At 43.0% G+C, this 24,980-nt stretch overlaps 2 protein-coding genes across 5 annotated transcripts in view; one reads left to right on the top strand and one right to left on the bottom strand.

Moving 5' to 3' along the window:
- Window positions 1-15,482, bottom strand: part of ACAD10 (acyl-CoA dehydrogenase family member 10) — a 47,545-nt gene extending 32,063 nt beyond the window's left edge. Inside the window, exons 1-6 of one of the 3 annotated variants that reach the window (XM_012778372.3) lie at window positions 15,354-15,482; window positions 11,378-11,576; window positions 9,315-9,463; window positions 6,223-6,417; window positions 2,824-2,982; window positions 1,443-1,602 (exon numbers count right to left, since the gene is read on the bottom strand). In XM_012778372.3, coding sequence (XP_012633826.2) covers window positions 1,443-1,602; window positions 2,824-2,982; window positions 6,223-6,417; window positions 9,315-9,463; window positions 11,378-11,564 — 850 coding nt within the window. In that variant the 5' untranslated portion in view covers window positions 11,565-11,576; window positions 15,354-15,482. The remainder of the gene's footprint in view (window positions 1-1,442; window positions 1,603-2,823; window positions 2,983-6,222; window positions 6,418-9,314; window positions 9,464-11,377; window positions 11,577-15,353) is intronic. The other 2 variants (XM_020282927.2, XM_020282928.2) reach the window with 2 other exon arrangements.
- A 28-nt stretch (window positions 15,483-15,510) lies between these two features.
- The window catches only part of BRAP (BRCA1 associated protein), a 30,259-nt gene continuing 20,789 nt past the window's right edge, over window positions 15,511-24,980 (top strand). For both annotated transcript variants that reach the window (XM_075996563.1, XM_075996564.1), the window contains exons 1-4: window positions 15,511-15,788; window positions 17,558-17,719; window positions 19,207-19,405; window positions 21,170-21,359. In XM_075996563.1, the coding sequence (XP_075852678.1) occupies window positions 15,707-15,788; window positions 17,558-17,719; window positions 19,207-19,405; window positions 21,170-21,359 (633 nt within the window). In that variant the 5' untranslated portion in view covers window positions 15,511-15,706. The remainder of the gene's footprint in view (window positions 15,789-17,557; window positions 17,720-19,206; window positions 19,406-21,169; window positions 21,360-24,980) is intronic.

The following is a 24,980-nucleotide window of genomic DNA, read 5'->3' as shown; positions in this document are numbered from 1 at the left end:
GCCGGATTCTGTGGCTCTCTTGCAGGCTCCTTGGTGAGGTGAACTCCATTGACCCTCAGCTTCATCAGACTAAACTCTGGATGTAGATTCATTTCACTCGGTCGGAAGAGCAGGAGAGCAAAGGGACTGCCTGAGTCTGTCAGCCTGGTCAGAAGGGGCCCCTCAGCTTTGCAGAGACACTACCAAAGAATCCAATGACCAGAAAACATTGTAAGGTGAAACTCCATCAATAAAAGCCTTTTTCAAGGACCAAGTGGGTAAGATAAAACTTAATCATCTGCTATAAATCTCTTTAAAAGCTCAGGCCGGGCGCGGTGGCTCAAGCCTGTAATCCTGGCACTCTGGGAGGCCCAGGCGGGCGGATTGCTCGAGGTCAGGAGTTCGAAACCAGCCTGAGCAAGACCCCATCTCTACTAAAAATAGAAAGAAATTAATTGGCCAACTAACATATATAGAAAAATTAGCCGGGCATGGTGGCGCATGCCTGTAGTCCCAGCTACTAGGGAGGCTGAGGCAGCAGGATTGCTTGAGCCCAGGAGATTGAGGTTGCTGTGAGCTAGGCTGACACCATGGCACTCACTCTAGCCTGGGCAACAATGGGAGACTCTGTCTCAGGGAAAAAAAAAAAAAGAGCTCACAAGGCACCTATTTTTCTAAAGGTGGAATGCGGAGAATGAGAGAGGGAACTTCTCTCTGAGAGATGGTGACATTTTGTCACATTTAAAATCACACAACTTTCAAGTCACCTTCACAAAACAGGCTGTCCTCTCTAAAAACCAGAAACTCTCAAATGCCCTTGAGCACACACTGCAGTCCCTAAGTTCCTCTCCTCCTCAAAAGCCGTCTGCTGCCCTAGCACACTCTCAGGTGGAGGGGCGCAAGTGCACTGGGGGATCCATGAAAAAGGAAGTTAATGCTTTTTCCCAAGCAAAACTGAAAACAGGCCGGGCACGGTGGCTCAAGTCTATAATCCTAGCACTCTGGGAGGCTGAGGTGGGAGGATCAATTGAGCTCAGGAGTTCCAGACCAGCCTGAGCAAGAGCAAGAGCAAGACCCCATCTCTACTAAAAACAGAAAGAAATTAGCTGGACAACTAAAAATTTACAGAAAAAATTAGCCGGGCACGGTGGCGCACGCCTGTACTCCCAGCTACTCAGGAGGCTGAAGGAGTAGGATTGTTTAAGCCCAGGAGTTTGAGGTTGCTGTGAGCTAGGCTGATACCATGGCACTATAACCTGGGCAACAGAGCGAGACTCTGTTTCAAAAAAAAAAAAACAAAAAAAACCCTGAAAACAGCACTCAGGTTCACCAGGCCCAACGGCTGTTTTCTCCATTGCACTGCCTCTTTGTCTCTAGCACATTCCATCAAGGTTTGAAAGTGAGAACCAGACTGAAAGCCCAGCCTTGGGGAGAGTTACCAAAATACCAAAATTTTCACATACCTGTGGTTTGGATCCCCAGTAAGTCTTTGAGGTATTTCTCCAATGACTTTTTTGGAATTTCCATTGTCTTTCTCACAGGACATGTGTTTGGAATACTCGCTCTCAATGTAAAACCCAAAAGAGCTTCTAATTCCTTTACTGCAGTCTCCGGGTCATGAACCTGGTTTTGGAGATAATATTGAACCATCAGCTGATCCTGACCTCTCTTCCTGTCTGCTCTCTGCAAGGGTAGGTCTTTAGAGGAAGTTATTGAAGAAGTCACTTCTCTGAGGAAGGCATTTGGAGCCAAGATATTCAGCTAATAAGGAAGCAGCAGGATGAGTTTCCTCTTCCCATTTACTAATAACTCCCAACCCCACTGAACATTTTTTTTTTTTTTTTTTGAGATGGAGTCTCACTTTGTTGCCCAGGCTAGAGTGAGTGCCGTGGCGTCAGCCTAGCTCACAGCAACCTCAAACTCCTGGGCTCAAGCGATCCTCCTGCCTCAGCCTCCCAAGTAGCTGGGACTACAGGCATGCACTACCATGCCTGGCTAATTTTTTCTATATATTTTTAGTTGTCCAATTAATTTGTTTCTATTTTTAGTAGAGACAGGGTCTCACTCTTGCTCAGGCTGGTTTCAAACTCCTGACCTTGAGCAATCCTCCTGCCTTGGCCTCCCAGAGTGCTAGGATTATAGGCGTGAGCCACCTTGCTGGCCCCACATTGAACTTTCTATCTGCAGGGAAAAGCATGGGTCAAGAGTTCACAACACAGCGGGGTGTGATACCTCCTGCCTACAGTCCCAGCTAGTGGAGGCCGGGGCAGGAGGATCACTTGAGCTCAGAAGTTTAAGGCCAGCCTGGGCAACATAGCGCGATCCTGTCTTAAGAAACATACTCTTTTGAGTCAAGAAGGCAGAAGGAAGATTGTGCTGCAGCATTTGCTCTGTCCCTACAGGCCAATTAGCTTAATAATGAAAACTCAAATGTTGAAGAAGGCTGGCAGAGACCTCTCACATGGCTTCTTGTACTTCACAGCCTTCATGGCCAGGGTGGCCCAGGTGCTCCTCACCTAGAATGGCATCGCTAGATCACTAGGACAGTCTGAATGCCACCCCAGGTGTATTAAGCCTGTCATTCATCTCCTTGTGTGTCTTAAGCCTGTCATTCATCTCCTCACTTTTCTCAAAATGCCTTCTTAGTATGTGTTTGTCTTGCTTCCCATTGAAAATACAAGCAGCCAGTCAAATAGATGTCCACATTAATAATAAAAGAAATAAGATAAATATGGAAACATGAGGGAAAACCACTAAGGAAAGCTACAACCTCAAATGTAAAAAGATTGCATAGAAATGCAGTGCCTGGTATATAGTAGGGGTTCAAAATATAGTGACTATTACCTTAATGGTGTGAATACCAAGGCTGGCAGCTGCTTTTAGATTTGGTCCAAGATCATCAAGAAAGATGGACTCAGAGGGCTGCAGGCCCAAGCGCTCTAAGCACAGCTGGTAGATCCTAGGGTCTGGCTTACAGATACCTTCCAGGCAGGACTCCACGACCTGAGGGAGGGACAGGAATGACAGATGAATATCCCTAAAGGTGGCACTCCCACATACATGCTGGTAAACTTTTTAAAAGGAAGAGCATAAGGAGGACAGTTGAGATTTATTTAATAAGTAACTTAAGAGTATTATGATATAAAATGATGTTGCCTTCTTACATTGCGTGATTTGACAATACTAGGTTACAACCTGGGGGCAAACTCACGAAACCAAAGTACTGGTTCAGACGCTATGACCTTATACAAACACCAAAGCCACAATGGGTGGCATTTTGCTAATGTGGATATTGGGATACACAGAGCAGAAGATAAGCTGTACATTTCAGCTTCGTGGAGACTATTTTACCATCTTTCCAGAAAGAAGGGACTGTTTACTGCTACAAAATAAATATGACCTTAATGTTTATTTCAGAGGTTAAAAAAAATAACCCATCCATACTCAATTTAGATAGAAATCCCACAGGAGGGGTTACACCAAAGAGACCACAGTGGCAAAGACATGTTCCTTTCATGCTAAGAGGCTCCTCTACCCTGACACCCTTGCTTCAGCCATGTACGTGCTCTGGAACCAGGGTGTCTGGTGAGAGTTCAGGAGAATCCTGAAAAAGTTATCTCAGTGTCAGGCTATCTCTGATCCAGTGACACCCCCTCCCCCCCAAAAGTCCTCTTACACTGTCTCCAGGGCTTAATCTTCTATAAAGTGGGCCCAACGGGGCCATATAGGCCTATAACCAATACCCTCTGGGCCTCCCTAAGAATTGAACTAAATCTCTGACTCACTGCTTGGTATGACCCACGTTCTCCAAGGCCAAGGACAAACCTGAGGGCCCCTCCCTCCACTTGTATTCTGGGTTGGGTGAAAATGTTCTTTCAGGTAAATAAATGTCCTATAAATAAATTCGACATTTCTACTTACTTTTCCTTGTCTTTTAAGGGCCTGAATGAGTTAAAAGAATACTAAGAAGCTCCCCCTAAAGAAAATGTCAATAGTGGATAGCACAGAAGCAGGACGTGCCAGACACCAATCGATACATTATGCTAGAAGGAAGCAGCTTCCAGCTGCTGTGCTTCATAGTTGTGCCAGCTGAGACAAGGCGTGAGACAACAGAGGGGATTCAGGGTGATGGGGCCACATTCTGACAAGCAGACAGCTCCTTTCCCAGGTCAACTGCATTTGGGTGAGGTGAAAAATCCTGAAGATTTGTTTGATAGATCTCTGGCCTTCTCTTTCTATTCTATTTGGCACAGATGGCATTAACCTGTTCAACTATTACCTTCTCAGCAAACCAGGAACTGTGGGAATATGGCCAGTGTTCATCCAAATACAGATGAAATAAAAATGGTTTTAGTTTATCAAGGATCTCTCACGGGAAGATGGAAGGGAAGCCGTCCTCTCAAGGTGAGCATGCTGGAGGCTGTGTGACAGGAGAGAACTGTGGACGGAATCCAAAGTCCCTCACTGCATCTCAGGGGTTCTCACCCCAACTGCATGGCAGAATCACCCATGGTGTTTTCCATAAATATGCATGTCCAAGTCCTGCCCCGACGCACTCAATGAGAACTTCCAGGGGAAGGGACCTGGCACCTTTACAAACTCCTAGGTCATGTTGATGTGCAGGGAGAGTTGAAAACCTATACATTAATCTCACTGGTCCAATTAAGGGCACAAACACACATAGCAACAGGTAGATTTAGGATTAAGGAGCAGGAAACATGCTACTTTCTGGAGTCAAACCAAAGTACCTCTTCCAAAGATGGAAAGAAACAGAAAGCAGCTCTATTAATAAAATGTGCAATGCTCAAGTTATCAGAGAAGTTTCCCCTAATGTGTTCCAGAGGCCACCGTGACTCTCACTGTATTTAGCCAGATGTTTCCCATTTGCACTGACCCGGACTATCCCTGGAGGAGTGGGCCACAGGGAAGGGTCTTCCTGATCTATCCCAACTCTGGAAGGCCCTGGAAGCCTATGTCAATCTGGGCTTTGGAGTCTCTAAAGAGAATTATCACTGCTGTTGGCTATAAGACACAAATAAACATTTATTTTATTATTTATTTATTTATTTTGAGACAGAGTCTTGCTTTGTTGCCCAGGCTAGAGTGAACGCCATGGCATCAGCCTAGCTCACAGCAACCTCAAACTCCTGGGCGCAAGCGATCCTCCTGCCTCAGCCTCTGGAATAGCTGGGACTACAGGCATGCACCACCATGCCCAGCTAATTTTTTCTATATATATTAGTTGGCCAATTAATTTCTTTCTATTTTCAGTAGAGACGGGTTTCGCTCTTGCTCAGGCTGCTTTTGAACTCCTGACCTTGAGCAATCTGCCAGCCTCGGACTCCCAGAGTGCTAGGATTACAGGCGTGAGCCACCGCGCCTGGCCTAAACATTTAAAAAGTACCGGCCGGGCCTGGTGGCTCACACCTATAATCCTAGCACTCTGGGAGGCTGAGGTGGGCAGATCATCTGAGCTCAGGAGTTCGAGCTCAGCCTGAGCAAGAGTGAGACCGCGTCTCTACTGAAAATAGAAAGAAATTAATTGGCCAACTAACATATATAGAAAAAAATTGCCGGGCATGGTGGCGCATGCCTGTAGTCCCAGCTACTTGGGAGGCTGAGGTAGGAGGATTGCCTGAGCCCAGGAGTTTGAGGTTGCTGTGAGTTAGGCTGATGCCATGGCACTATAGCCCAGGCAACAGAGTGAGACTCTGTCTCAAATAAATAAATAAAATAAAATGTACCCAGATACAGCCAAGCACATCAAAACTGTATCATAAGCATTAGAGGCTAGCATATACACATACAGCATATCATATAAATTCAGCAGGGGAGTAAATCAGGCCAGGGAGGCAGTCAAGTTTTACTGGAGAGCACAGGTCTAAGAATTAACGTCACAGCATCGAGGGCAACATAGTTGGTTTGAGAAGAGCAAAGGTCAAAAGGCCCACTAAGATGTGCAGGCTGATGGAGATGCTCTTGTTATATGAAGATGAAGGCTCAAATTCAGAATGTAAGGGAGTCTCTAAAGCTGAGGTTACAAGCAATTATCAAATCCCACAAATGTTGACCTTGCTAAGAGCACAGTGATATTCTAAAAACCCTGTTTTCAACCCACTGCATTTAAATCTAACTGAATAAAAAATCATTCGCTCGAGACCTGCTAAAAGGCATCATTTAATGTTGCATCCTGAAGCAAAGGCACAGATCCTGTTTTGATTGTTTGAATCACTGTGAGCTTACCACATCAAACTGTTTCCGGTCCAGGGGCAAAAAGCTTCTCCCATCGGGAAAGTAAAAATTATTGCTCAAGACTGCAGTCCGAAGGCCTTTTGCCCGAATTTGAGCAATGGCCTCAGTCATCACTGGGAACTGCTTTGCCACTTGCTCACTGGTCAGCAGAGAGAAAAATGAGTCCACAGGCACAGAGGTGTTTGACTAAGAATGGGGAGGGCAGAGGAGAACCAGAATCATTAAGAGTGGGAACCAGTCCTGACCAACAGAAAATACTTATTCCTGGCTTCCTGCTGCTCTCTGAAGTGTCCAGACTCCTGGGCTGAACTCTTCATCTAAGGTTTTTTAAAAGTAACTTAGAATTAGAGTTACAATGATGAGAGAATGGAGCTATTTATATCAATAATGCAATTAAATGACTTCTTTATTCCACTCATGGATTGCTAATTGAAAAAATATCAGAACGTCATAAAAGGATACATTAAACTCTAAAAGTGTATTAAGCAGATGTAATTTAATTTTTAATGATCCAGAAGGCACTTAATGATTTTGTATTGCCTCAGCACCACCATTATGAACTTTAGTTTCTGATCAATTTTTGTTTTTAAATTCAATCTGTGAGTTTTTTAAAACTCTTATTATTATCAAGTTTCAAAATCTGCAGTCTGCTATTTTACATATACATATATATACATGGATATTTTATAACAGCCTTATTGAAATATAATTCACATACTGTACAATTCACCTAAAATATACAATTCAATGGTTTTTAATATATTCATAAAGTTGTGCAACCATCACCACAATCAATTTTAGAACATTTTCATTACCCTAAGGGGAAATCCATATCCATTAGCAGTCAGTCCTCATTTCCCCTTACAGCCCCAGGCCTGGAAAACCACTAATCCACTTTCTGCCTCTATAGATTTGCCTATTCTGGACATTTCATATAAATGGAACCATATGATATGTGGTCTTTTTTGACTGGCTGCTTCTTTCACTTAGCATAACATTTTCAAGGTTTATTATTTTTTATATATACATATATATATATATATATATATTTTTTTTTTTTTTTTTTTTTGAGGCAGAGTCTCACTCTGTTGCCCAGGCTAGAGTGCCATGGCGTCAGCCTGGCTCACAGCAACCTCAAACTCCTGGACTCAAGCAATCCTACTGCCTCAGCTTCCTGAATAGCTGGGACTACAGGCATGCGCCACCATGCCTGGCTAATTTTTTCTATGTACTTTTAGTTGTCCAGCTAATTTCTTTCTATTTTTAGTAGAGACGGGGTTTCATTCTTGCTCAGGTTGGTCTCCAACTCTTGAGCTCAAATAATCCGCCTGCCTTGGCCTCTCAGAGTACTAAGATTAAGGTGTGAGCCACCGCACCTGGCCTATACATATTTTTTAATTACAGAAAATATATGAAACATAAAATTTACCATTTTAACTATTTTTAAATTTTTTGAAACAATATAGAGAAAATGCTGTCATCCAGGTTGGACTGCAGATCATAACTCACTGCAGTCTCAAACTCCTGGGCTCACGTGATCCTCCTGCCTCAGCCTCCTGAGTAGGATTACAGAGGCTCACCACCATTCTCAGGTAATTAAAAAAAATTTATTTTAGATGGAGTCTTGATATGTTGCCCAGGCAGGTCTCGAACTTCTGGCCTCAAGTAACTTCCCACCTCAGCCTTCCAAGTGCCAGGATTATAGGTGTGGGCCACTGCACCTGACTCATTTGAACTATTTTGAAGTGTACAATGCAGTGGTATTAAGTACAGTCACACTGTTATTCAACTATCATCACCATCCACCTACAGAACTTTTTTTATTATTATATTTCTAAATTATATTTTAGTAGAGCTATTGTGAAGATTACATGAGTTAATATGACGAGCTTAGAGCAATACACAATACAGAGAAAATGTTAATATTATTGCTTTAAATAATATTTTTGATCAAAGCCTTTATGCATACAGGTCCTATTTCACTGTCTGTGGTGTGGGGGGAATTTCTGGGCTGCTGAACACAGGGAGGTGCTGGAGGGTGGCAGGCCCAGGAAGGGCATGGAAGCTCTGCACCCCTTGCCCCTGTGCATCTGTCAGGTAGCTGTGCATCTATATCCTTCATAATATCCTTTATAATAAACATGTAAACATTAAAAAAATCTGCTGGAGGGGCTTACTAAAGAACATTTCTACTTATTCCTATGTGAATTTAAAGTTGAGTACCTTGGGGTAGAAGAAATAGCTTAAAAACATATAATGGGTTATTAGACGATATGGTTTGGATGTTGGCTCCTCCAAATTTCATGTTGAAATGTGATCCCCAGTGTTGAACGTGGGACCTGGTGGGAGGTGTCTGGGTCGTGGGGTGGATCCCTCATACATGGCGTGGTGCCCTCCCCTCCACAATGGGTAAGTTCTGTCTGTATGAGCTGGTTGTCTGAAGGAGCCTGGCACCACTCCCACCCTCCTTGCTCCTTCTATTGCCACGTGACACGCCTGCTTCTTCTTCACCTTCCACCTTGATGGGAAGCTCCCTAAAGCTTTTAGCACAAGTAGTAGATGCTGGTGCGATGCTTCTTAAACAATCTGCAGAATTGTGAGACAAACAAACCACTTTTCTTTATAAATTATCCAGCCTCAGGCATTTCTTTATAGCAGTGCAAAATGAACTGAAACATTAGGTTTCGCCTTTTTTTTTGAGACAGAGTATTGCTCTGTCACCCAGGCTGGATTACAATGGCATGATCATAGCTCACTGCAAGCCTGAACTCCTGGGCTGAAGTGATCTTCCTGCCTCAGCCTCCCAAGTAGCTGGGACTACAGGTGCGTACCACCACACCAAACTCATTTTTCTATTTTTTGTACAGATGGGGTCTCACTCTTGCTTAGGCTGGTCTCGAACTCCTGGCCTCAAGCAATCCTCCCATTTCAGCCTCCCAAAGTGCTGGGATTACAGGCATGAGCCATGGCGTCAGGCCTACATTTTGCTGTATTTTCAGTTTAACCAACTTATAGATGAATGTTGCAACCACTACTCAACGCAAAAAGAATTATATGGAAATGCAGATATGTTTATCACTCACCATTTTAGAGCAAAGTCTCCCAAACTCTTGTAAGAAATCTTGTACTTTTATCTCTCCTCTCATAAATCTCATCCAAGGCCCATTTTCACCACCTTCCACCAAGGCCTTCACTATGGTTCCAGAAGGGATATGATTCTGTACCTCCCATTCTATAGAAAGTAAAATGTGCAAAAGTAAAATATAATACATTGACAAATGGCTGGGGTTTGGGGGACTCAGGGGATTTACCATATCAGTTCCTACGGCATCATCATGGTGCCAGGGTGGATGCTATTAGGAAGTCAGGAATTCATGAAATGCAAAATCTCAACCTTAGACCTCCAAAAGAAGAGTGATACTAATTTGCATGACAGAGTGCACACTGCCGTTAAGTATCAGGTCCTGGCTGGGCGAGGTCACACAGTGAAAATGGTATGACACAGGGACAGGAAAGCTAGACCTGCGAGAGGCCCTGAATACCTGGTGAAAGCTTCCAGACTTAAGCTTAAGGGACTACATGCAGGCATTCAAGGCTTTGAAGCAGGGGAGGGAAGGAACAAGATCTATGTTCTAGAAAGGTAATTCTGGAGCTAGAGGCAGGGAGAGGAGTGAGGAGGCCGATGCCATCATTCAGGTGAGAGAAGACTGGGATCTACACAGGGGAGAGGCACTGGAAATGGAGGTTCTCAAGAGATTCTGGAGAAAGTTGAGAAACTTCCTGTCCAGCGCTCTTTATGGTCTCTGTAAAAGAGGAGATTCAGCTGTCTGTTGAGTATGAATATTAGGGGGTGGTGAGGAACCTGGGGGAGCTGACAGTTTGGAACAGCTCCTGAGGTAACCATGAGAGAAATACGAGCAGAAGAACAGGGAGGCTTTGGCATAGCACCAAGGGTCCAGCTGAGGTTGGAGCTCAAAAACTGGCCCACGCAGCTGGTTTACACAGCTGGGTAATTGTTCCCAGCAGTGTTAGAGAGCCCAGACGCATGGGTGCAGAAAACCTGCACTTGGGTTGATTTAGGATGGAGAACTGGCCAGCCAGCCACCACTGAAGGTCAAAAGCAAAGGGACAGCAGATTGTCTCTTTCTCCTTCCTGCTGGCTGGAATGAGAACATGATAGCAGGAGGTAGGGCAGCCATGACAGACCACGAGGTGAAAGAGGAAATGATGAGAAGTCATTTGTTAAGTTTGCTACCACTTGGCCAGGTGCAGTGGCTCACGCCTATAATCCTAGCACTTTGGGAGGCCGAGATGGGAGGATTGCTTGAGCTCAGGAGTTCGAGACCAGCCTGAGCAAGAGCGAGACCCCATCTCTACTATAAATAGAAAGAAATTAGCCAAACAACTAAAAATAGAAAATATTAGCTGGGCACAGTGGCGCATGCCTGTAGTCTCAGCTACCCGGGAGGCTGAGGCAGGAGGATCCCTTGAGCCCAGGAGTTTGAGGTTGCTGTGAGCTAGGCTGACCCCACAGCACTCTAGCCCAGGCAACAGAGTAAGACTCTGTCTCAAAAAAAAAAAGTTTGCTACCACTTGAAGCCAAAATGAATCTAACTAATGTAGGTTGAACCAAGTAGGGAAAAGAAGTAAAACTAGGGAGAGGCTGATAAAGAGAGGGCCAAGGAGACTGGAGGGTTCACCTTGCAGGTCCAGAAGCAGGTTTAGAGGGAAGCAAGGCAGAAGAGAGAAATGTGATCAAAGGGGTAATTGCATTCAGCATTCAAGATTTCAGAAGCAGCACAGTTCCCAGGGAAAGGCAGTTAAATTCTAATCACAACAACGACAATCATGGCAGCTCATCACTGAGAATATAGCAGGAGCTGAGCACTCACCATGCTAGGCAAGTGCTCTTCGTGGATTGCTTCATTCAACTCTCCCCCAGATCCCAAGGAGGCAGGTACTTTTATTAGTCCTAATTTAATGAGCAGGAAAATAAGACTCCGACAAGTTGAATAATTTGCCCAAGACACTCAGCCACTTAGTGGTGCTTGGAATTTGATTCAAGAGCCAGAGGACTGCACTGGGATACACTCTGCCTCCCCACCCCAGTCCCCCAAAGTGCAACAGAACAGAATGAAGAGCTCACCTGCAGCCACTCTCCCTGGAGAAGGAATGAGAACTCCACCCATGTCAAAAATCACAGCTCTATAGGTGCTGCCTCCAAAATGTGTCCACCGGTGGGTTCCCTGGTGCCTGGACTGGAAGTGTTTCAGAAAGGCTGCCCTCCAAGCCCACTGGAGAGAGAGGGACTGTAAAAGCCTCCTTATGCACATGTTGAGGCTGGGCTGTGCGAGAAGGCAGAGGAAACAGCTCACCGTCACTGCCTCCAATTCAGGCCTCTGCCCTGCAGCTCAGGGGTGCCACCCAGACATCTCCAACTGATCACCCACAGACACCTCAAACCACATCCACAAGTGACCTCACTGTGGCTGTGCCCTCCCTGACTACTGAGTAAAGGGCTCCATCATCCTTCAACAGTTCTCACTGCCCTAAAGATAAACTCTCAGTTCCCTAACCTAGCTTAAAAGGCCCTCTAAGATCTGCTTCCCTCTTTCTGCAGGAAGTCCCCGTTGTTTCACCTCAACCTGAATGATCTGCACATGCAAATCTACATGCAATTTCCTCAAACACATGAGGTTCTCCCCATGCTACCAAGCCTTTGCATATTCTGTTCCCTTGGCCTGGAATGCTGTCTTGCACCTGTTACCCAGTTAATTTTAAAGGGTCTTTTGGGTTGTAGTTTACCTGTCACTGTCTTCATGAAACCTCTTCTGGCTACCAGAAGTGACAGAGTAGGAGTCTGTATACTCCCAAGAAGTCCTGTACTCATCTCCTCCTAGCACTTAAGAGACTACCATCACAACATCAAAACACCATTATGTCTTACTGATCACTGTGATAGCCTAATAACTGTTCCCCACTGTCTCTTTTCTAAACTTATTTTCAAAAGGATCAGATTTTAAAAATAATATACACATACAACACACAAATATATATATGTATATATATACTTATATATATATATATACACACACACACACACACACATACACATGTATAGAGATAAACCAAATATGGCCAAATGTTAAAAGTCAATCTAGATGAAAGGTATATGAGAGATCACTGTACTTTCTTTCAGCTCTGTTGTCTAAGCTAGAGGGTAGTGACATCATCATAACTCACCGCAACCTCAAACTCCTGGGCTCAAGAGATCCTCCTACCTTGGCCTTCCAAAGTGTTAGGATTACAGGCATGAGCACCTGGCCTACTTTTTATGTCAATTCTATAGTTAAAAAACGAACTATTATAAAAATCAGGTGAGATTAAAACAGGCTGGCAAGACAACCTATGAGTTCATGGGATTCACTTCAGTACTGCCAAAAGGGCTCAAAAAACTATACAGCTTGAGCATCCCTAATCTGAAAATCTGAAATTCAAAATCTGAAACTTTTTGAGTGTTGATATGACACCACAAGTAAAAAAATTCCACACATGAGTACTTAATACAAACTTTGTTTTATGCACAAAACTATTTAAAAATATTATACAAAATTACCTTGAGGCTATGTGTATAAGGTATACACAAAACATATGTGAACTGATGATTTAAAGTATACAGGAGGATGTGTGTGGGTTATATGCAAATTACTGTGCCACTTTACATAAGGGACTTAAGCATCCTCAGATTTTAGTGCCCAGGGTGTCCTGGAACCAATCCCCTGAGGATGCTGAGGGAGGAAATGTGCTAAATTTAGGAGTAAATTTTGAAACTAAAAATTTCAAAGCTGATTTGCACTTTGTTTTACTTATGTTTCTATGCCAAGGCGAAAGTTTATGATAGGAAAAGAAACTTATTTATAGGCTCATAAAAGCATCAACACAGTGTGAGGGCTTAACAGAGATAAAAAGTGCCTTTGGGGCCTGGAGGGTGAACTTTAATCCTTATTGAGGACACCAACCTCCTCATACTCCTGTTAATGGATATGTGGGCAATGCTCCCACAGGCAGCCTGCTTACTCCTTCAACTATAGATGACTGTTCTGTTCTAGCCACTTCCCAACACTCTCTTCAAAGTGGGAAAATGCTGTCACTTTTCATACCTACACTCTTTGGTACCTGCTGTGCTCGTTGACTGGAACACCTTTCTCTTCTTTAATTGCCTGGTGAATTTCCCTTCATTTTGACATCATAGCCTCAGCTTTACCACCTCTGTAGAGGCTTTTATTTTTCCAGGCAGACTGTAGGACTTTTTGTTCACTCCCACTGCCCCTTCTCCATGCCTTCAGTAAAGTACTTATCCCACTACAGAGTAACTATTTTCATGTCTCTCTACTCCTACAATTATAAGCTCCTTAAGGAAAGGACTATCTTATCTATCATTGTATACAACTTTCCCTTAGGGCCCAGTTTCTAGACACATATCAGGTGCTCATAAATATGGGTTGAAAGGATGAATGACCTGGAAGTAGCATAAAATAGAGAAAAGCTAGGGACAGGGTTAGTGGTTGGCAGCCAAAAAGAACTGTAACATTCCCAACTTTCCCTTCTCTGGCCAACAATTCTAGTTCTCTAGAATTAGCATTTACCCTAAAGAATGTCTTCTCCCTGAGAATAACGAGATTAGTATGATAACATAGATTTTCTCCCTAAATTATGCTTTCATAAATATGCACACACACTGTGTGTTGTCATACACTAATGAGACAATTTATTTAGTAAAGAGATTAAGAATGTTGGCTATGGGATCGAATTCCCTGGATTCAAATTCTACCTCTGTCACTTAACCGTGAGATACTGAGCAAGTTACTCCCTCATAGCCTCAGGTTCCTCCTGTATATAACAGGGACAATCATAGTACCTGTCTCATAAAGTTACCAGTGCATGAGATAAAGTATGTAAAACACTCAAGTCAGTATCTGGCACACCATGAAATGCTACTACTATTGTAATATACTACAACGGTTCACACAAGGTATCATATGCTTTACAAATATGTGTGTATGACTTATGTACTTTCACATAAACCAGTGATTCTCAACACGGAGCGACTTTGACCTCAAGGGGGCATTTGGAAGTCCAGAGACATTTTTGGCTGTCACCACTGGGGAACAGGGGCTACTAAGGTCTAGTGGGTCAGACCAGGGATGCTTCCAAGCATTCTACAATGCTCAGGACGCTGTCCCCTCCAAGAATTAACAGGACCCAAAATGTCAATAGGGCAAGATACACTGAAACGTATGTCATAGGGTAGTCACAAGCGCTGTATACCCATATATCATGTGGTCATGTTATACACATATAGTAAATATACCTACACATATCCAGGACGTACTACATACTTACGTATGTGTACTTACATATGTATCATTATAACATACACCTAGAATAGCAACCTGTCACGTACATGCGATATATGCACTGATTGTGGCTGGAATACCTGTATGCTAAAGTCAGTCTGATATACTGGGAAGAATGCTAAACCTCAGAAAAGCTAATGTTCTCTCTATACTCATTTTACTTCATCCTCACAACCCTATGAAGATATTACATTATCCCAATTTTATGCAATGACTAGCTCAAGATCGCACAACTGGTGATGAAGGTCCACGCCGCAATACGGGGCAAGAACAGTGTTTACGTTATTCGCCAATGTATCTCACGCATCCCAGCAGTGCCTCAGTAAACATCTGTGAAGTGATGCGTGGGGGGCTTGACCCAGATCTATCTCCAGCACTGTGTTCTTACCCAGCCCATCGCTACCTTAATAGAGTCAGAAACCCTGCAATGGAGTCTGCAATCCCCATGGGCCCTGAGATGCAACTTCACCAAGCTGAGCCTCAGCGTATCTATCGGTAGAGTGGGGCTGAAATAAAGCAACCCTTCCTAAGGTTAGAGCGAGGGGTTAAACGCTATAAAAGAGACAAAAGCTCCACACAGGACAGGTTCCTCGGACAATTCCGAGACCTGGCGGAGACAGGGACCCCACGCCACCAGCCGAGATGGCCTAAGGACGAGGCCTCTCCGGGAGGCAGATGTTAACTAGGGCCTGGGCGAAAACCCACCGAAGGCCTAAGGAGGGGACGCCAGCAACAGCAACTTCAAAGATGTCCTTGCTTCCTGACCTCTTCGAGATCCCACCCAGAAGGCCTTAGGATCTCCTCCGTGCCGCGCCGCCCAATCGGAGCGCGCTCGTGCGCGCATGCGTGACCCCACGGGTCAGCGACGGCGGCCGGGAGGCGGAAGTAGAGGTTGTTGTGGCTCTGAGAGCTGCGTGAAGTGCTGCTGCTGCTGCTGCTGAGGCGGCGGCGGCGCTGAGGCGGTGGCGGCGCTGCCAGCCCCGGGCCGCTCAGCCTCTCGGCTTGCCTCCCAGCCTCGCCTGAGCCCGCCGGGGCCCGCGCCGGCCAGCGCTTGCCCTATGAGTGTGTCACTGGTTGTCATCCGACTGGAGCTCGCGGAACACTCGCCCATCCCCGCCGGCTTCGGCTTCAGCGCCGCCGGTGAGTCCCGCGGCCTCGCCGCCTTCCCTGCGGTCGGGTCTGGGCCCGGGGGGCTCGCCCTCCCAAAGTACGGGTCCAAGGAAAGTCCGCGGCGAGGGCTTTTGCCTTACGAAGAAGCAAAGAGGTGGTTGGGATCCCTCTCTTCCCATCCATCCTTGAGAGGCCTTTCCAGATGTCATCTCTGGGAAGCCCTTCCGCGTCCCACCCTCCCTGTGCCTTCCCACGGGCGTTGTTTCTACCTGGCGCGTCTCGCTCTCCGCCCTGCTTGAGTCGAGTTGTGTGTGTATCTCACTCGATTTCCTCTAGACTCCGTGAAGGCAAGCACTGGGTCCCCAGTGACGCTGACAGTCCCTGGGTTAATGTAATTGTTCCTCTTTGGAAGAGCATCCCTTTAGGTGCCCCATAACAATAGTAATAATTAAAATTTGGACACTTGCTATAGCCCAGCACTGTACTAAACACCTCGTGTGTTCTTTAACTATATTTGTAACTATCCTGTGAGATAGATGGGTGGTACGCACCTTTTACAAATTGTGACACAGGGTTAGTGATTAAATGATTTACCCAAGGATCTGTAATTGGTAAAACTGGGATTCTAACTCAGGGAGCTGGACATGAGTCTGAGCTCTTTACGCAGTTCCTTAGTGGGGAATGCAGCTATAACTCTGTTCCTTGGTCCTCAAATAATTACCGAATAATAACATTCATTCAAGAAGTATTTACTTAATGTTCTCTATCTGCTGGAGTTTTTGTTATATGTAGAATCAGATGTGGTGTCTGCTTTAATAGCACCAGCAGTTCAGTGGGGGAGACATGAATTAAGTGCAGAATAAACAGAATTACAACTGCAATAAGTGCTGTGAAGGAAAGGAGAAGCAGTTTGGAAAACTACTACAAGAAGATCTGTCGGTTCGGAGAGCAGGACTGAGGCAGGTAGGGATAGTGTCACTGGAAATTTCCCTGAGTACATGAACTTTGCAGCTGCACATTAAAGACTGAATATGATTTAATGGGTTATGAGCACCTTTCAAAAGCTAAAAATGACTTCTGAGTTTTGAAAGTCAGATTGACATTAGCCACATACAGATTTACATGGATCAATCACTGAGTCCATTTATTCATTAGTTCAGTACATATATAGAGAGCATCCTTCTGTGTGCTAGGCACTGTGATATTAGTACTGAGAATAAGTGATGGGCAAAACAGGTGTGGTTCCTTCCCTGACAGAGTTTATGTTAAGAATATTTCAGTCAAGTCTCCAATTTCAGTCAAGTCTCCAAATTCTTTTTCCCTTTTTATGTGTTTCATTGATTTAGGATACTTATCACAAATTTTCATGGCTTGAGAGTAACTCTGAATGTTTAAGACTACCCCTGAAGGTTTTTTGAAATTTTATTTATTAATGGACTTGATACCTTCATTTTGGGCTCAACGTGGTTTCACTTTATCAGATGTTAATAAAATTTTAGTTCATCTGGACATAATCACAGTTGAACCTTCTCTAAGGCTATACTCTTGTTGATTCACTTTAAAGTGCATGATTCCACCAGAACAGCCCTGCATTTCTGAGTTTATTGTACTGGCTGCTTATTGACTGTTTACTGGGTACTGTAGGAGTCCCAGAGGTGAGTGAGATGGGTACTGCAAAGGCTTCTTACTATCTTGCGGGAAGGCAGCAGAGAGAAAAAGGGAAACGTATCGATGGATACATTGAAAATGGAGAAGAGTTTGTTTTATCATCAGGTATTAATCATTCATATGTTCCTTAGCCGGGGAAATGTCTGATGAGGAGATCAAAAAGAAGACACTAGCTTCAGCAGTTGCCTGTTTAGAAGGGAAGTCACCAGGGGAGAAAGCAACAATTATCCATCAGCATCTTGGCCGTCGAGAAATGACAGATATGATCATTGAGACCATGAAGTCCAACCCAGGTATGCTTTCTAAAATCATGGGCTTGGCCGGGTGCAGTGGCTCACGCCTGTAATCCTAGCACTCTGGGAGGCCGAGGCGGGCAGATTGCTTGAGGTCAGGAGTTCGAAACCAGCCTGAGCAATAGTGAGACCCCATCTCTACTATAAATAGAAAGAAATTAATTGGCCAACTAATATATATATAGAAAAAATTAGCCGGGCATGGCGGTGCATGCTTGTAGTCCGAGCAACTCAGGAGGCTGAGGCAGTAGGATCCCTTGAGCCCAGGAGTTTGAGGTTGCTGTGAGTTAGGCTGACGCCACGGCACTCACTCTAGCCTGGGCAACAAAGCGAGACTCTGTCTCAAAAAGTAAAATAATAAAATAAAAATAAAATCATGGGCTCTTTTGTAATGTGAGTTCTTGGCTGTCTGTTTTATACATATTGTTTGAGGAGCCCATGATTTTGACCTCTAGTGTACTTTTATCTTTCACAGCCTGTGTGTTCTACATGAGGTTGTTAAGGCACATTTCAGTGGCTCCAAATATTTTTTCTAAATCAATCCTAACAAGCTGGGTTGACAACTCTATTTGGTGAAGGAGGGCTTCTTACCACCTAATTCAGTAGCAGATCTGAGTGTGTTCAGATAAGCATGTTGTGCTTCCTCCTGCTTCTCTCAGCTCATTTTACCTGAGGAAGTGGTAAGTGCCGTATCTCCAGCATGGAGGTAGTCAGAACTGGTAGGTTTGGTTTTCAAACTTTATAGTCCTAAATGAGCTGGGTGAGGTGACTCACCCCTGTAATCCTAGCACTCTAGAAGGCTGAGGCAGGAGGATCGCTTGAGGTCAGGAGTTCAAGACCAGCCTGAGCAAGAGCAAGACCCCATCTCTGCTAAAAAATAGAAAAATAATTAGCCGGGCAACTAAAAATAGAAAAAAATTAACTGGGTGTGGTGACATGCACCTGTAGTCCCAGCTACTTGGGAGGCTGAGGCAGTAAGATTGGTTGAGCCCAGAAGTTTGAGGTTGCTTTGAGCTAGGCTGATGCCATGGCACTCTAGCCCAGGCAACAGAGCAAGACTCTGTCTCCCAAAAAAAAAAAAAAAAAAAAAGTCTTGAATGTTTGTCCCACTTAGGATTGCATGATGGAAGACACCTGCTTGTATTATAGTAGTGCCCTATGTAAGAGCCATCCTTGAGTTTCTGAGGGTGTTAATGAGATTTTTATGGGGCAAAGAGAGCTTTCTTTTTTATTATTATTATTTTTTTTTACTTTTTTAAAATTTTTGTTATTTCTTTTCTTTTTGCTTAAGAAACTGAAATCTAAAGAGAGCTTTAAAGTTGAGATGCTCCCATAAATAAGTTGTTCTACAAATACAGTTCTTAATGCAGCACATGACAATTTCTCTGTCAAAGTTTATTCTTCTGACTTGAAGTTTTAATCTAGTTTAGACTCTTTTGGCATACTCCCTATCCATTTATAATCTGCTAATTTTTGATTTGTGAAAGATGAACCACAAGCTGCAGTGGAAGAAAGGAAATCTGCAGAAGCATCCCCCACTGCACAGAGAAGTAAAGATCAAAGTAAAGAATGCATAAATGCTGCTCCCGATTCTCCATCCAAACAGCTTCCAGACCAGATCTCGTTCTTCAGTGGAAATCCGTCAGTTGAAATAGTTCATGGTATTATGCATCTATACAAGACAAAGTAAGAAAAACCTTTTTCCTTTTGGGTTGGTCTATTTTTTGCGTTAAACTCTCTTGCCCTGAAAGGAAGTGGATGTTTTCAACTTCAAAAAGATAGTACTTTCATGTATTGTGTATTAGAGAATTAGATGTTTTACATTTGGTTAATCCTATGGTTTGGGTCAAAGCTTTTCCTTATAAAAGAAACTTGTATAGATACACTTAAGAACATACCTGGGAAGATATTCTCTTAGTTGGTAGATATGGAAGGTGACTGGGGAATTGAAAGAAGGTACAGGCCGGGTGCAGTGGCTCACACCTGTAATCCTAGCACTCTGGGAGGCCGAGGTGGGCGGATTGCTCGAGGTCAGGAGTTCAAAACCAGCCTGAGCAAGAGCGATACCCTGTCTCTACTATAAATAGAAAGAAATTAATTAGCCAACTGATATATATATAGAAAAACTTAGCCAGGCATGGTGGCACATGCCTGTAGTCCCAGCTACTCGGGAGGCTGAGGCAATAGGATTGCTTAAGCCCAGGAGTTTGAGGTTGCTGTGAGCTAGGCTGATGCCACGACACTCACTCTAGCCTGGACAACAAAGCAAGACTCTGTCTCAAAAAAAAAGAAAGAAAGAAAGAAAGAAAGAAGGTACAGTAAAAAAAAAAAATAGAAAGAAAATGATCCACACCATCATTTTAGTCTCACATGCCCATCAAATCTTTACTAAAGAAGCTGGTAAAAAATCAGTTAAGTAATTACAATTTTATCACTTATTTTCACCCTTTTCTGTGGTTGAAACAGCTTGCTAGAGGCCCAAAAAAAAAAGGAAGCATTTGATCATCCACAAGCTCGACCATTAGCTCCTTGGATGATTGGTAGTTGATATCTTAAAGGCTGTCCTTGTCCTAACTCTGCCAGGTCCCTACTGGGAAAACAACAAGTAGGTAGTCCTTTCGAATCATAGCTGTCAAGCGAGTTTGCAGCATTTCAAAAGCAAATTGCATCGTGGGAGGTTTTTCTTCCCACTCTATTCCAGCTGTTCCAACTCACGAAAACATTTCTGTAATCTTCAGTCATAGCCTCATGATTTAGGATTCTCTCTTATACTTATAACTCTTTTTTCTCCAGACCCTTTGAAAAAAGTCTGTAGCTACAGTTGTGCTTCTAAGTTGTTACCCAATGACAGATTATTATTCAAACACTAATGAGAATAAAACACAAACTGCAGATCTGCCTAATGCAGATTTATAACCCTAACAAAAGGGTTTATTTTTCCAGCCTGAGCAAGAGCAAGACCCCGTCTCTACTATAAATAGAAAGAAATTAATTGGCCAACTAAAAAATATATATAGAGAAAAAAATGAGCCGGGCATGGTGGCATATGCCTGTAGTCTCAGCTACTTGGGAGGCTGAGGCAGCAGGATTGCTTGAGCCCAGGATTTGAGGTTGCTGTGAGCTAGGCTGACACCATGGTACTCTACCCCAGGCTAAGAGTGAGACTCTGTCTCAAAAACAACAACAACAACAAAAAACCCCAAAAGGGTTTATTTTTAACTGAAGATTAAAAATGTTGGTGGGGAGTATAATGTAGAATATTTTCAAGCTTGTCTTAAACTCCACTGCAGAGATAATTTAAGAGATTCTGCATTGTTTAAATTGATTTGTGGAATAGTACAAGTTTTAATTTTTTCTCCTATTTTCTTGGACATAAAAGTTGTCTAATTAGTGTTGTTTGAACTAACCATACCTCATCTATTCAAGACAGTCTAATTATTGTCTTATTAGTAAGATGACCTCCTTAAAAGAAGATGTGAGGCGCAGTGCCATGCTGTGTATTCTCACAGTCCCTGCTACAATGACCAGTCATGACCTTATGAAGTTTGTCGCCCCATTTAATGAAGTAATTGAACAAATGAAAATCATCAGAGACTCTACTCCAAATCAATATATGGTGCTGATAAAGTTTAGTGCACAGGTAAAAGTTAAGATATTAAAAATCTCTTTGCCACAGAAATTGTTTTTGAAACTGTATGATATTAGCTGTGTGTGATTTACAACATTTTACGCTTACAGTTCTTGACATATATCTCTTCTAGGGTATTGTAATTCTAGATATATTTCTAAATTCATTACCAGAAATAAAATTGTTCCTTCATGCCCATGATTTTTTCTAGATAAGATTGGGTATGAAATCTAGGGTTTCATTTGTTTCTTTATCCGGTAGTAACTATTCCAGAAAAGCAGTTTGGAGTTGACACCATCTTATTATTTGCCATTATCCCTACTTTCATTCTCTTTTTTCTTGAAAGGTGCTCTCTGGTACATTTTGAAAGATAACCATTATATTTAAAAAAATTTTTGGTGAAGGATTTTGTGACATTCCTTGAAGTATTATTAAAGATACTTTAGAGTTCTTTTCGGAAATTACTGCATTAAAGAGAGAGAAACACTAAGAGAATGGTGATATTTTTAGTTTTTAAAAGAGCTTGTGCATTATAACAGTTATTTTTCGATGTAGGAAGGTTTTGCTATCCACCACATTTCACTTAAATTGCATTGAGTAGTACTTTCCATGCACCTCAGTTCTAAAGGTACTGGAAAGTTTCTTTGGTTTTGCATACTCAGGAGTGTGCAACACCATTTATACTTTTAGGAGTATGCATGTTTTATATGAATAGAAAAATAAGGTAAGCTTTAGGTATTATCTAGATTATTAAAGAGCTACCCTATCCTTATATTTCATTCAAGTTTTTTGGTTTTTTTAAAAAATAGCCTGTTGTGTTTATACATTGAAATCATGTTAGGTTTTGCAATGCAGCTTTGTCAAAAGTTCACTTCTCTACCTTATCGATAGCCTTCTTGAACATGCCCTAGATAAACAGTTCTAATTCGCTGTTTGTGAAAGAAATGTGCGTGCCTGGATTATGGATTATGTGCCTGGTCTCTGACTGGTCACCAAGGTTTGTGGATGAAACGGAGCCCATAACACAAAGTCCACTTGCCATCTCTCCCTTCCTGGTACAGAAGTCCAGAGGTGATGGCAGTGGCAGCCATTCAGTGGCCATGTGGAGGAAATTAAGAGAAATGAGAGTTGAATTATATGTGTACCTGCTCCATGGGCCCCAGAAAGAGAACCTTTAGTGTGGAGTTCTGTGTACAAGAAGGTACACGGCTTCTTTAACCTTTACAAAGTACTCCACTACTGAGGGAGATGTATAAAAACATGGGTTTTGATTATCCTGTAGACTTAGACTTTACAAGTTGACATCAAGAACAAAATAGCACTTAACTCCTTTCACTGACTGTCAGTAAGCATTCCAAGGTCAATGAGGAGCTTTGCAAATCATGGGAAAGTCATGCCTTAAACCATTTAAATCTGGTAGCACATGTAATAATAAGGATGATGACAATAATGTGGAACCTTTATTGGTGGCTTCTTCTATACCCCTCACTATGCTGAGTGCTCAACATGCTTTATCTCATTTAGACCTCACCATCTATGGCCTTTTGATGTAGACACATACTACTCTTACCCCTGTTTCACAGATGAGGAAACTGACTGCAGAGAGATGAATAATTTGCCCAGGGTTACAAATGACCAAGGCAGGGTTGTGCCCTCACTTGTAATCATCCCTAGGACGTATTCCCCTTCTAGGAGGAATGGGATGAAACCATGGGGAAGGCAAGCAGTCACTGTTTGCAAGACATTCTGTAACAACAATATTTTAGTTATAGTTTCTACTTAATTAAGAGTGATAACTAACTCAAAGGAAAAGTTGTAGGACTAGATTGGGAAAAAATATTTGAGAACATACTGAGCTAAAGTCTAGCACAAGTGCCACCCTTCATAATGTGCAGATACTACTGTGGATATTTTCTGTTAGTGGATTTTCATTGTACATCTGCACTATCCTTTCCACTTCTGTCTTTTGACCAAGTGCAGGTTGCTCAAGTTGACAGATGTTTTCTGAGACTATGAAACCGCTTGCTCCATGTTCTTCCCTACGGGGATAGAGCCTTTGACTTCGGTATCATGAGTTGTATTGTTGCTAACTCTGGATCTTGGGGTCCGATCCTAATCCTCCTATCAAGGATTTTCTAAGACCTAATAATACTCTCTTGGTGTAAGACTTGAAGTTGGTAAATTAATATAGACTCCAAGGAGAACAATAGACTTGGTAGCTACCAGCTGTTGAGCACTTACTAGAGACCAGAGCCCGTGCCAGGTGCTTTTCATGCATTATCTCCTTGAATCCTCTCAACAATACCATGAGGTAGGTGATGTTGCTTTGTATTTTACAGTCGAGGAAACAGGCACAGATATGTCACTTGCCCAAAGTTAAGACAGCTAATAAGTGTCAGAGTTAGGATTCAAACCTTGGCAGCCTGACTCCATAGCCTAGGCCGCTAACTACAGTCTTATTCCTTTCTTTTTCTCACCAGAAGTTTTTAAATAGGAATTCATAAGCCTTCTCTGTGTCTTTTATAATCTCTTGAATTTCTATTGGCCTTAGCTTTATATTGGAGGTCTTAAAAAGAGAGGTGGTTACAGACATGTAGTGTGACGCTTAGGAAACTTTGTCTTTGGGTAAAGGATTTATGGTTCTTCAGGACACATGAAAATGGGAAGGGGTTTTATGTTTTTAATCTTGGGGACAAAAAAGGACAGACAACCTCTCAGTGGAGTGTGTTGACTTATTTTCACTTGAATGCTTAGTTAGGACAGCCCTGGAGACCCCTCTTTTGAGAAGTAAAAATGCATACTCAGCACTATAGGTGATCACTGTGACAGTGAAGTAACCTTGGTCATAATAATTTATCTTTTCTGAGTTCATCCTCAGGAGAGAACAATAAAAACAAAGGAGTAGGAAAAAGAAAACGCTGGGTTTATTTAAAGTTTTGGTTCCATACAATGCAAACATTTTAAATATTAAAGAGTTGTTTCTTGTATGTTCTTTGCAGTTAGCTTTAGGCTTTTGTTTTGTGTATTTTGATGGTGAGTTGGAATAGGAACCATGTGAATTTTGTTCCCTACACTCTTTCTAGTGCATGGTGTAGTGCCTGGCATATACTAGGTGCTCAGTAAATACTCACACAAGTGAAGTTACTTTTCTGGTACTGAGATTTTAATGAAGAGACCAGTGTGTTGACATGGGGAAATCTCAACTATTTATAGATGTTCTCATTTCAGAAAAGTACACTTCTTTGGTATAAATTACTCCCCCAAGAAAGGAATAATTTCTCTGGTGTTGCGTGGGTTTGGTCACACATCCGTCCCTTCTTCTGAGGAGGCCTGGTCACTTTGCATGGACAGAGCTATGGATCCAGCTCCTGGGGTGCTTGAGGCCCTGAGGAGCTGAGCCGAGGCCCTGACTCGCAGGCAGTCGGCTCCCTCGTTGCCGGAATCCCTACGCTCTGTGCTGCTTACTCAGCCAGAAGCATTTCAAGGAAAAGCCATTGCTCCTGAAGAAGGGGGAAAGCCATTTTAAGTTGTCTCTTAGTAGGAGACAGACTTACTAGCCAGCAACTGGCTTTAAACATTTTGAAGTTAAAATGCACTGTTGTCTCCTGAGGAAAGCCATTCCCCTGCCAGCCT

The sequence above is a fragment of the Microcebus murinus genome, chromosome 22, assembly GCF_040939455.1.
Source record: "Microcebus murinus isolate Inina chromosome 22, M.murinus_Inina_mat1.0, whole genome shotgun sequence".
In the NCBI taxonomy this organism is placed as follows: Eukaryota; Metazoa; Chordata; class Mammalia; order Primates; family Cheirogaleidae; genus Microcebus; species Microcebus murinus.
This window is presented reverse-complemented; position numbering and strand designations above follow the sequence as displayed.